Raw genomic sequence first — 13,487 nt, 5'->3', positions numbered from 1 at the left:
TCTTTTCCGACATTCTGTTCCCATCTTTGTGCTTTTTATCTCGTTTCATGTCTTCACCTCTCATCATTTCCTGACTTTACCTCCTTTGCTCTCCTCTCTCCCCCTTCGCAGGTGAATTAGCATGTAAACACATCTTCAAGATCCCTCTGTGTAACTTGGTGGGCCGCAGCATCGAAAGACCCCTCAAGTCCCCTCTGGTCAACAAGGTGCTGACGACGCCGGCCCCCGCCATGGTTCCCCCAACTCCCCTCATCTCCGCCACGCACTCGCTTTCCCTGTCCCGCATGGAGATCAAAGAGATAGCCAGCCGCACACGGAAGGAGCTGCTGGGTAAAAGCTTTTAGACACTAAATAACAAATTTACTTTGTAAGCAACAGCTTGACATTTTGGCAATTATGTTTATTTTATTTCTTGCCCAGAGTTAAATGAGAAAATGGATACCACTCTCATATATGTTCACTAAATATGAAGCTACAGCCAGCAGCCTGTTAGCTTAGCTTAATTTAGCATAAAGACTGGAAACAGGGGGAAACAGCTAGCCTGACTCTGTCCAAAGGGGTTGAAATCCACCCTCAAGCACCACTACAGCTCACTAATAACCAAGTTATATGCTGACTAACTCACTGTAAAACTGCATCTTCTTACAGATTAAACAAACAAGATATCAGTGAACTTAAGGTGTTACTTTTAGCTTAGACATCTTTGTACTAAGCTACGCTAACCAGCTGCTGGCTGTGGCCTTAAGACAGTGGTATTGATCTTCTAACCTAACTCTTGTCAAGAAAACAAATAAGCGTATTTCCCAAAACACGGAATTGTTCCTTCAACTCATATCCATTTTCTGTTACCTCATACCAAAAAAAAGGCTTGACAGAGGAGCCTAGTGGGAAATCAGACAGTGGGACAGTCAAACAGAGGAAGATGAGCAAGAAGAACACTGAGGAAGAGCCCAAAGCACGAGTATTAACAACAACAAACAGTGACAGGTGACAGATTCAACAGCAGCATTGTATATTTAACCACCACTTAAAATACTGTTATTTGAGCTTGATTCATATGTGTCTGTGCACAACAGGTTAGTCTCAGAGGCCATTGAAACAGACCTGGACGTCGTTCATTGTTCGTCCAGTACGGAGGCCGAGCCAGAGAAGGTGGTGCTGCGAGGGGAGAGTCCGCCTCTCGCCAGCGCGTTTGCCCTCTCCACATCCTTCGAAGAGGATGTCCTGGACCTAAAGTGAAGACAATCCCCCTCGTGCACTTCTCTGCCCAACCACTTCTGTACTGTCACCACAATTTGATTGTTTTGGTTGGTTTGCTTTTAAGTTGTTGTTTGTTGAGTTCCTTTTTTTTTTTTTTTTTTGTTTATATCCCTTATCTTGGGTCTCCCCATTCATCAGGCAAGATGGGTGCAGTGAGAGTTAGAAGATGTGTCTGTGTGCGTATTTGTTTCGTGAGCTGTCCCTCGGCCACCATGTGTTGGGTGTTTGTGTTGCCCCGCAGCAAATAACCCAAAGAGGCAATGAGGTTGCGTAAGATGCCGTGGTTTATTCAGAGTTCTGCAACAGCCTTGAGATAACGGTTTGATCCCAAACCACAAACTGAATGTAAATCTCCGCACCGAGGCACGACAAAAATCTCTGCATTCACAATGCCCTCTGAAGTTGCTAGAGCTTAATATGTGTTGTATATTATGTGATTATTTCCAACTCACTTTCAAATGTTGTATGATATGCATATGTAAGTGTACATCTGTTTATACACAAAGATGCAGACACAGTCATGCCTGTGATGCATATTTATAGATATATTATAAAAATCCATTTTATTCCCATATTTAGTAAAAGTATGATGTTTTATGCTCTCTGCATATATTAGTCCTTATTATTCTCCTTATTCACAGTACACAGGTAGACAGGGCTGGAGGCAAAGTCTCCCACAAGTGCCATTTCCCAGCATCCTCCACTGAACTACACCTCTTAACAGCCACCATATTCTGGTGTCTGGCAGTAGCAGCCATGATTGTAGTCCATGGTGACCCACACCTCCATTCAGTTAGGATAATTTCACCTACTGGAGGCACTCTCTCAAAGCCACACGCACTCAACATTTCGCCCCATAAGAATGAGCTGACCTTAAATCTTGCATGACCCGCCTTTGCTACAAGTGTTGTGTCTTCTGCATCAAAAGGCTTCTCTGGAAACCATGAGGTCCGCAACATCATACCGTAACATAACAGCGTAAAGCAAGCCACAACCTGAGACATGAGAAGTAGTGTGGGTGTTAAAAGGATAATGAGCCAGTTTTTACTAGACTGTCGTATGTGTGATGGCAGAAAGTACAATGGTGCCTCTCTGCAGCTTCAGGTGAAGAGTACAGCGAGGGTATTAATAGAAAAACTATAAGTACAGGTGAAAACTACAAGCTTTAGACAAAAACTAAATTTAAAATACAGTATATAATCATAAACTGAAATAATAGTAAAGCATAATTTTGTCTAAATGAACACAAACTAACAAATAATAACAATGAGCTAAAACTATCTTGACTACAAACTACACTAAAATATATATGTATGTAAAATATGTTTAGTTTTTGTCTTTTTCTGTATGTGAAAGGTACGAAAAAGTAATGAGTTTTGAAGGAGTCTTGTAGAAATTTTAAGAAATGATTTGTTTATATTAATTTATTGTTTATATTGCTTACTACCCTTTTCAAATAGATACAGAATGATTATTAATGATAATTTAGATCGATATACCTTTAAAAAATGCCACCTTTACCCAACTAAAATTAAAACTAAAACTAACGACTTGTAAAATAAATAGTGTAAGTAACATTTTAAAAACTAAAACCACTGCCCTTGAAAAATAAAACTGAAAGGCTTATAAAATGTGGAAACTACTTTACTTTAAGAATAAATATCATAAAATATAGTTTTAAAACTAACTAAAAAATAAAAAATAACCTTTATTAACAGTGGTTCTAATTCCCAATCCTCAAGATCCAGAAGCTGTGCTGGTTTTTATTCCAAATGTCCAGTAAACACCAGATGCCCCTCTAATTTCCTATTATCCCCACACCACCATGTTTCCAAAGATAACCAGTTATACACATCCAGAAAACCAACAAATCTTTACTGAGCAATATTCTTATCCTTTATTGAACCTACAAGTTTTTAGTCAGATCCTGATGGCATTGATTGGCAGTCACACCAGACTTGATTTGGTTGTTCTTCAATTAAACTCTGTCTCAGAAAGAAAACTTTATTCCTGTTTGTTCCAGTTTGTCTCCCAAAAACTCAAGATCTGTTACACTTTTGTAAAAGGTTGTAATTATATAAAAGGTTACAATTATGTAGTTTTGAACCTAGCCCTACTTCAGACTCTCATATTATGAACTAAAGTATAAAACATTTTGTACAAATATACACTTTAAAACTATAAAAGGCATGTTGTCTGGGTACTTCAGGGGCATTCCGTCTTTTGGGAAATCAGCACTGCAGACCAGGTGTAAAGAATTAACTGCAATTAGCTAACTGGCAGCATAAAAAGCCTGCAGTAATCTGACTCTTGAAGAATCAGCATTAGCCCAGAGGACTCATCTTGACAAATTCAGTCCAAAATGTATAAATACATCAAAAGAAAGGCTCTCAGTGACATACTGAAGTAATCACATTGAAATCAATGATATAAACTTAAAATTTTAAAGTTGAATCAGTCTCATCAGTCAGTGTGAATGCCAAATATAATATGAAACAGGGAAAATGTTCTGAGTAATGAACACTAGACAGTCAGTAAAAACAAAAAGGAGAAAGCTTTAGGGATCCACTGATAGCTAGTGCAACAAACTGGGAGCAGTGGTTCTGATTATGCTAACGTGGGTATGAGAGCACCTCCGTGTGGTGGTTTCACAACACAGCAGCCTTCAGATCTTGCATGAGCCTCCTTTTCCCTCACACCTCTCTCCTCTGTTCTGTCCTGCCTGTCTCAGTGTGAACCCCTCCAACACTATAACACAACTCAGAAAACTAAAAAGGGAAGAAGAAGAAGAGTGGGGTGGGGGGATTTTTACAAAGGTACTCTACTTTAGTGTTTATTACTCTGATTGAGTGTGGGTGACTGGGGGATGCTTGGCAGTTACAGTTTGTAACGCTGCTTCTCTCAATTATGTTGTTCCTATTTTTCCTGTGTCGAGTACTCTTTGTTTCTACCTCCCCTTGGCAATTTCACTGTTTTTTTGTTTTGTTTTGTTTTGTTTTTTGTTTGTTTGTTTTTTGTTTGTTTTCTTTTGTTTTGTTTTTGTTTGGGGTTTTTTGTATTTGAATTAATATTTACTGTTTAGACTGTTGCTGAACCTCTCTGTGATATCAAAATGAAAGAAAATGAACAAAAAAAACACCAAGTGTCTTAAAATATTGTATCGCCATCGTTTTTAATGCCAAGTACTACTTGTAAATGTTTGTGTATCAAATGTGGCCTCAAATGAAACTGAACTATATTATTATTATTATTATTATTTGAGCAATTATTTTAAACAAGTGCTGTAGACCACTGCTGTGAGAGTAGTCGATTCTGTTCATTGATATGTAATAAATATTTATGAAATTTGAACTCTAAGCTTGTTTTTTGTTTACTAATGTTCGATTTACACAGGAAATGTTTAACACTGTCCAAATAATCCAAAGGACTACCATCAGAGTCGTTAATTAAATTTAAAATAATCAGAGGTGAGCGGCTCACACAGGTTGACGTTTTGAATTAATGTTAACAGGCTGATCAACCCAAACACTGTCTGAGGTGTCTGAGGAGGTGTTTGGTGTAACCAGGCACTAATATGGTATTAGGAAGAGAACCTGTGGTTGAAAACAAACAGCAAAAAAGGAAAAAAAAGGAAACTGCTTTGTTGTTTGACTGCAATGTTATTATAAACATGTTAGTTCAGGCTCACATCTATCAGTTCAAGATTAGATCATTTCTTTCTGCTACAAATCTGGAGATCATCATGTCATGGTAACAGTCTTGCCTGCCTGCACCTAAAAAAAGGGATTTTGGCACTAAAAACACTAACGTTGAAAGATATCTACTCGATTTTTACTAATTTGAACAGCTCAAGCTTCATATTAGCTTAAGATAAACTTATAAAGACGGAAGAAGGAAGGTGGCTGGTGGATTTTGCCCTCATCATAAGTGCATTATGAAGGGATCTTCTAAGGGCCAGTATGAACAGGACGAATGATTATAGCAAGAAAAACCTATTTCAGTGTTCATATGGGCACCTCCGTGACCTAACTCTTCTGCCAGTGCACAGAGCACAGCTTCAAATTCTTATTAGATCTGACATGGCCCACCTACTGGTCCCCTTACAGCCTGTGAGTAGTGGTCCACCAGGAGGCCCCATTGCAGTCTGGATTGCACAAGCCTCATGGAGAGCCCAGGGCACAAACAGCAATGTCTCTTCACTAAGGTAGTCAGCCCAGAAGCTGAGCTCCATCACCATGTTGAGAGGTTGTGGCAGATCGATGTTTTACCTTATCTCGACGAGAAGCTAGTGACCAGATCTAAACAAGATCAGCAAGCCCTGGAGCTCCTAGCCTCAGCCACTACCAAAATAAAAGTGAATGGAGTAAGTCATTATGCTCCTCCTCCGCCTTCACCAACCTGACTGTGTCAGTGGTGATATCAAAGCCATGTTCCACCAGGTGAGGCTTCTTCCTGCTGACATGCCACTGCTCCACTTCATTTGGAGGAATTTGGTGAGTACAGTAGAACCAACAGTGTATGAGTGGCATCTGTTGCCCTTCAGCACTACTTGCAGTCCCTGCTGTGCCACCTATGCACTGCAGTGACAGTACACTGTGCAAGACAACAAGGCAGGCAACAAAGACATCTTGGAGTCCATCAATCAGGTGTTCTATGTGGACAATTCCTTGCAGAGTCTTGGGACAGTGATAGCCCAGGACCTGGTGAACAGGATGAGGGAACTGCTTTCTGTGGGCGGCTTGAAGATTAAACAGTGGGCAAGCAATGACATCACTGTCATAGACCACCTGCCCAGTGAAGCTAGATCTCAATGCAGCAAGCCGTTGCTTTCCCCAACCTCTGGGAATCCGCCTTGGGCATGCACTGGGACTGTTTACATGCCCACCTTGAGACACATATACACAATGCTTGCATCCCAATATGATATATTGGGTTACCTATTTCCATATACTACCCGTGCCAAGGTAGTGCTGTGGTACCAGATCTTTGGAAAGACTGAGCATTGTTATGATGACCCTATTCAGCAGCAAGACCTACTGGAAAGATGGCAAACATGAGAAGTAGGGCTATGTGGCCTGAACAAAGTGAAGATTCCTCTGTGTTATGATCCACCATGTGTCAACTCTGCTGCAGTGAATAGGGACCTCCACGTATTCTGTGACGTGACAGAGAGCTTACAGGGCAGTTGCATATTTGTGGTCTATTGATGAACAAGAGCATGTCCATTCAACCTTTGTCATGGCAAGATCTCCAGTACTCACTGGTTCTCAGCTGACCAAAGTCCTCTGACCAAGATGACACTGCCAATTCCATCCGTCACCCTGTGGTCTGAAACCACAACCATCATTTACTGGATGAAGTCTGAGTTTTGCAGCTACAAAGTATTCGTCAGTACCCTCATTGCAGAAATCCAGGAACTTGGACTGGAGATATGTGAACTACTACAAGCAACCCGGCGGATGATGTTACCAGAGGGCAGACTCTTATGGATCTTGTGCAGTCTCGCCAGTGGAACCAGTGACCACACTTGCTGCAAAAAGTTTACCTGAAACTAATATGAAGCTTCAGCCATCCAAATTAGTCAAATCAAATAGATATCTTTCAATGTTACAGTCTTTTTAGTGCCTTTTTAGTCCCTCTTTTTGTTACTATACTTCCACCATAGCTCAACAGGGAAACACTGCCAAGGAAAACAAAGGCGGAAATTTATACTAAAAACACTGTAAATGTGGCAGATATCTACTTGATATGACTAACTCAGATTGCTGAAGCCTCATATAAGCTTCAGATAAACTTTTAAATGCATTTTTGCACTAAATGACTGTGTGGACACACTGTGGATTTTGGCCCTCATTATTTACATTGAAAGCACATTTAAAGGGGATTTTTTAATAGCCAGTATGAGCAGGAGGAATGATTATAGCAGGGAAAACCTTTTTCAATGTTCCTTTGGGCACCTGACTTTTGTTTTAAGACAAACTTGAAAGTTGTGAACCTGTCCCTTAAGATTTAAGCTCTGTTTCTTTGAAGTAAATGCTGTTTCTCACTGTTCACTTTTAAAAGGAGCCAGAAGCAAGCCTACGCCCCTGAACAATGGTCCAGACTATTCAAAATAAACTGCTTTTCTGATGGGAACTGACCAGAGGCAAAAGAAAACAAAGCTTTTGTACATGTTTTGTAAGACTAAAATTTTATGTAGCAATACATTTCTCATTACTCAATTAACTGCCTAGTGGTATGTGGTTTTTGTGTTTGTCAGGCACTGCAGCTCGTTCACCCGATGATTTGATTGCATGAAAGAGAGAGAGAGAGAGAGAGAGGAAAAGTGAGTAAGTGGGAAGGAGTACGTTGTTTCCTTTTGCCCCAAAGGTACAGGCAGGTTGAGACGACCACACTGTTGACGCATACTCAGGATATAGACACACCTCTGTCCCTGGCATATCATTAGCTTTATGTTCCAAACAGATCATATGTATTGTTGATGCTCACTCATTCATAGCAGAGGATTAGGCTTTTCCAACACTCCTCCCACACTCTGCGGTTTTGTTATATGTCTTTTGTTTAAAAAGAAAAGTCCCATAATCACAAAATATTCCAGGTCTGTAATTTCAAGTTAGTCATCACATCCCAGTATTACTGGATATACATCATTTTAAGGCGGCAAAATGTATTATCATTATTGTTACTGACAGGAGTCAAAAACAAATCACAGAGGAATAAGGAAGAACTGTTTTCACATCAGACTGAGCCAAAGATGATGTAATAACATGGAAAAACAGATCTCTTTACTCATAATGCTACAGGTGATTTGAACAGGTTGACAAGCCGCCCACACATACTGTAATCATGTTCTGAATATAATGTCTCTTGTCTGTTCTGTTAGTAAGTCTATATGGCCTCCCAACCATCCCCCCTGGCCCCTCAGGATACGACAGTGAGCACAGCATAGCCGAAGGTCTTACATAATAGGTGGAGGAATGCTGGAGCTTTGCCGTGGACTTCTGGATCATCTCACCCTCACACACACACACACACACACACACACACACACACACACACACACACAAAATGGGGCCCTGTCCGAGTAACACCAGAACAAACTGTCTCTGCATGACCAGGCAAAGTAAATAATATAATCTCTCTACGAAAAGATGATTAAATGAAAGAATGAATCACTCATGAACAAATCACATTTAAGATCAGACTGTGTGAAACGTTTTATTGCCTACAAACAAGAATGTATCTGCACTGTTGAAAACATCACTAATAAATTATTATTACAATATTTTTAAAATACATAGATATAAAATTCACAGATAACAATAAAATATTACAGAGAAGATCTTCCTCGTTTGTTTTTGTTTGTTTTCTGTCTCTGCAGGTTGTTGCGAGACATTTATTTCTCAGTCTAAACTCAGTGTTAGGATTCCTTTAAAGCTGGCGGTTTTCTATATTTTTCTTATTGTCAGCATGTGCAGAGTCAAAAAAAACAATGAATTGATCTACCTACAAGTATTAACAAGTATATCTAAACCTTAAAATCTCATTATACCATACTGGGTCACATTATTCTGTTTAGAAACAGCTCCAACGACTAATAACAGCTATCCCATTTCCAGTCTCCAGAGAGTAGTTTTGTGTAAGGCTTTGCTAGCTTGTTATGTTACATATCACAACCTCTTGACTTTGTGCTACATTGTAAATTTCTCAAAGAAATTCAATACAAAATCAAAAGGTTGTGATATGTAGCAAAGCCTTACACAGAACTATTCTCCGGAGACTGAAATCATGATCGCTGTTATCAGTCTTTGGAGCCATTTCTAAACAAATTACAGCGACCGCAATCTTCGTAGTGCAGGAACATGTCACCCAGTGCAAGGGTGTGACTCACTGATGTGTTTTTAATAGTTTTTGGACAACGGAGGTCTAAGGCTCAAAGGAATACAATATGTCAGACTTTGAATACACACATAATACCTAAGTAAGTAGATCAGTTCATTGCTGGTTTGGCTCTGCACATGAGAATTCTTGAAATATAGAAAATTGCCAGCCAAATCCTTTAAAAGGAACATGGGAGACAGTTTCACTCACACTAAAGGAGCATTAAGTTGTATTCCAGTGCGTGTTATTACAATCTATGCTGCATAGAGTTTCTGCACATCATCACACCAGGATCCACTATACTTTTGTTGAATGTAGCATGCAAACAAATGACACAACAGATGGAACATCCTCACAGGAAACAGATGAAGCTGCGGAGGATACGACACCACATGAATGGTGGTCTGTGTTGTGTGTATACACAAAGAGGCAGTGGATCAACATACAGTGCTGGAAAATGTCCCAAAGTGGCTTAAACTAAATGTCTACAACCGTCTGTCAGTAATCTTTCAGGTTATTTCAACGAAACCTGGTTAAAAAGACGAATATGAGCAACAACCTTCATTTGCATTTTAAATACTTGTGTACAGTACAAGATGACTTCAGCTTCAAATAACTTTAAAGACATTCTCACATTTCAACTTTGTAAATAAAACAAAAATACTGATTAAATCTCACAAACCCCAGCATTGGTGTAATCTTACACCTTATATTGCACTCTCATTGACATTCTCGTTTTTTCTATTCTGCCTCCCAAGAGGCCTCTCAGGTATCCTCCTCCTGCTTTTTTCTCACACAGGTCACAGATCGTAACCTCCATCTATTGAAGAACTAGTTCAGTCCCTCATCTCAGAATATTAAGCATATGCTGCGACTGCTATTAGGATCTGCAGCGCCATGGAAACACAAGGTATCTGTGCGACGGTGTATGCCAGAGAGCGGGTCGGCGCTCGCAAGGCAAACAGGTAGGCTACGCTGTGCAGCACACGGGCCATGAAGAAGACCAGGAAGTGAAGGCGAGCCACAGCCAGTGAAGGTCCAGTCAGGGAGTAGATGGCACCCAGGAACAGGAAGGGTAGGATGTTCTCCATGTCGTTAATATGAGCTCTATACCAGAGAAAAGGTGATTCAGTTATAATATGTGGACAAAAACATCTGTTTTTGATATGCTGATGTAATGTTGTGACTCAGCTGTCTGACTGTTAGACAGTTCAATAAAGCTGAAGTGACGACACGGTAGACAATTTCTCAGTTATTAGCAGAATGGGAAATGAAAATGCTTAATCCTCGTAATTTCTCAGTAAGGTGACTCAAGACTTTCTCTGTCCCAGATGCATCATACTTTACTACACAACAGTAGACGTCTGTAATTTGCTCCTTTTGGCGGAGGTGATTACCAGGTCAGACGTAATCAACCACACATATTTCTTCACCACTCACTGGATAACACTTTTTGATAATATTATTCTAGGCAACCTGCCCTGATAGTAATTCTTGCAAAAACAGCACTTTAAAAAAAACAGGATTACACTCACAGACTATTTGGACACTGCACGTTGTAGTAATTTACAAATATGCAGTAATTGCCAAAACAGATTTCTCAAGATATTTAGGATTTGTAACTGCCAGCCAACAGTTGTTTCCTTTCACAAGTTCATGGATATTCCAGAGGAGAATTTTTTTCTAGTAGAAAAACATCTGCTTTCCTCACTGCTCCAACGGATCATTTTCTGACAAGTTAAAACAAAGTCAGTCGCACACATGTCCTACAAGTTGGCAGCTTGTAGTGGAAAAGCGATGGAAAAAATCTCACTGAGTTGCACTTAAATTAAACAATTTTACTATTCTTAAAGATTTACTAGGAATTCTGCATTTGCAGGGACAAATAAAGTGAGTCTTTTCATTATTTGTATGATTTGGCACATGCAGGTCCATAAAATGCATAAAAGTATGAAGCCACAACCTGGGAACACTCAGTACTCATAACATTTAACTTTACTGGTCAGATACCCAGTGACTTACTAATAAATATAATACTTACAGTAATATCCTAATGTAGAAACTATTCAGCAGGAAGTATAGAATACCATAGAATGCATAACAGTGGATGGTATGAAATCAATGTAGTCTTGTTTTTGCAAACTCACTGCTGTATGCAATCCTCACAAAATACAAGTTAAATATTTAAACCAAAGTCAAAGCATGTAGTTTCCAATGAATCAAACTTTCTGCATTCTCACCTTCGGCATCTTTCCACGTATGGATCCTCTCTGTGGTACTGTAAACCTCCGTGTCTCAGCGCGTCTTCAGGGTTGGCAAAAGCCTTTCAACGACAGAAATAAAATAGCTTTTCGTCAGTCAAAGTTGTCCGGTGTTAGGGTTAGGGTTAGAGTTCATCATCATATGGGAGTCACTCACCTTTTTACGCAGCCTCACTTGTCCCGTTATTATCGCTATAATGTACATTTTGATCACCAGAAGCACGCCGTAGAAAACAAAACAGGAGAAAACCTCGTTTCTTATCACTGCCATCGTTGTTTTTAGTTATCCAAACCGAAGTGTACCGGAATCCAAGAGGGGCTCTGAGATTGTTGCGTGCGTCACGCCTCTAAAAGTGTAAGTGATCCAGCTGGGGGGGGAGGTATTTGTAGGGTCGACGATGCCTCCACCCACGGGGAAGGAAAAAAACGGAGTGCTTCATTCATGAGTCTTGAGAATCTGGATTTGATATGTGAAATACCTTGGCACGCAAAAACGTGTTCCTTGAGGCTACGAAGAAAGGTTGGTTCATTTTGTAACTTCCAAATGCAACCAATTGAAGTTTTATTGTCTCTTTCAATGAAGGAACATTTATAGCCCTAGATCTTTAAAAAAAAAAAAAGAGAGAAAGAAAGAAAGAAAGAAAGAAAGAAAGAAAGAAAGAAAGAAAGAAAGAAAGAAAGAAAGAGAAAAGGGGCAATATGGACAGTTTGCTCCCACTCATTAAATGGGGTCTGCGTAATTGGCAAAAAACATGAACTTTCCCTGCCTCAGATAATCTGACTCAGAAGCAAACTATTTGACTTTCAGAGCCAGAGTGTCTTTTCTTTTATGGTGGTCAAACAGCGAGAATGATTTCAAGTGAGACTGCTGGCAAAATATGGGCTGTGGGTTCGGTTGCAAAACAAGGAAAATTTCCACCCTAATTTGGAGTAGCGATGATGCCACGATCCCCGTGTTGCTCAACACCATAATCTATCCTATTACGGTTAAGGTTACGGTGAACTACAGTATTATGAAAACATGTCGTTGATGACAGCAGTGGTTTAATAGCCTAACTTTTTACGTCACTATTATCTGACAGCTGTAATTACTAGTTATTTGAATAAATAATAAGCTTCTCCGTTTAAAAACAAACAAACATATGATCAGTTCATGAAATATGACATATTGTTATAGATTAAATTACCCAACAGTATAAATATAAGTATACTGTAGTTAAATTAAATGAATTAGCTCCACCAACTGCATCTTTATTAATAATCCAATTATATTATATTATAACAATCACAGGGACTGTTTGCATAACAAATACTTTTACTATAATGATAATACTTCTGTAATTTGACTTAAGTAGGAAAGTTAAAGTTAAGTTGGAGGAAGCATTCAGAGGTTTTCCTTAAAGTGAAAATACCAAGATATAGAAAATAATAATAATAATTATTATTATTATTACAAGGAATGTTTTGATCCTGTATTCAAATTTCTACTTAAGTAAAAGTACAGAAGTATTGTTGGGTAAATGTACTTAGAAGTATCAAAAGTAAAAGTAGTCCTTAGCAGAATGGGTCCTTTCCCAATGGTATTATTATGTATGTATATATACTTATTTTCTATCACTGATGCCTTAATATTTAAGCAGAATTTTGATGTTTTAGTTGGTTGAGGTGGAATTTATTGTAATTACACAGTATATAACAATTAATCATATTAAATATGATCACATGATAAAATGATCACGTTTCAAAATCTCAATCTGCAAAGTAACAGCAGCTGTCAGATAAAAGTAGTGGAGTAAAGAGTATAATATTTGCCTCTGACATGTAGTGTAGTAGAAGTATAAAGTAGCATAAAATACAAATACTCAAGTTAATTACAGGTACCTCAAAATTGTTGTGTTGTGTCACTTTTACTTAAGTGAAAGATATGAATACTTACTCATGTGGACTTTGAGAAAAACAATTAATATCACTCCATTCATCTGTATTTCTCCAATCATTGCATTTATTGCAAATTCACCACATTTCCTGTGTATTTTATCATGTTTATTTACATATTTGTATCATAACACCTCATGGTCTAGTCTC

At 38.9% G+C, this 13,487-nt stretch overlaps 2 protein-coding genes across 6 annotated transcripts in view; one reads left to right on the top strand and one right to left on the bottom strand.

Moving 5' to 3' along the window:
* garnl3 (GTPase activating Rap/RanGAP domain like 3) overlaps nt 1-3,133 on the top strand; it is an 83,691-nt gene extending 80,558 nt beyond the window's left edge. For all 5 annotated transcript variants that reach the window (XM_042395038.1, XM_042395034.1, XM_042395035.1 and 2 more), the window contains 3 exons: nt 112-330; nt 867-987; nt 1,077-3,133. In XM_042395038.1, coding sequence (XP_042250972.1) covers nt 112-330; nt 867-987; nt 1,077-1,239 — 503 coding nt within the window. In that variant the 3' untranslated portion in view covers nt 1,240-3,133. The remainder of the gene's footprint in view (nt 1-111; nt 331-866; nt 988-1,076) is intronic.
* A 5,820-nt stretch (nt 3,134-8,953) lies between these two features.
* ptges (prostaglandin E synthase) lies at nt 8,954-12,009 on the bottom strand. Its single transcript, XM_042394274.1, has 3 exons — nt 11,560-12,009; nt 11,382-11,464; nt 8,954-10,248 (listed from the first exon to the last, which is right to left on the bottom strand). The coding sequence occupies exons 1-3, from the start codon at nt 11,671-11,673 to the stop codon at nt 9,999-10,001; spliced, it is 447 nt and encodes a 148-aa protein (XP_042250208.1). The 5' UTR covers nt 11,674-12,009; the 3' UTR covers nt 8,954-9,998.
* Between the last annotated feature and the right edge of the window lie 1,478 nt (nt 12,010-13,487).

This window comes from Thunnus maccoyii, chromosome 19 (assembly GCF_910596095.1).
Source record: "Thunnus maccoyii chromosome 19, fThuMac1.1, whole genome shotgun sequence".
NCBI classification, from domain to species: Eukaryota; Metazoa; Chordata; class Actinopteri; order Scombriformes; family Scombridae; genus Thunnus; species Thunnus maccoyii.
This window is presented reverse-complemented; position numbering and strand designations above follow the sequence as displayed.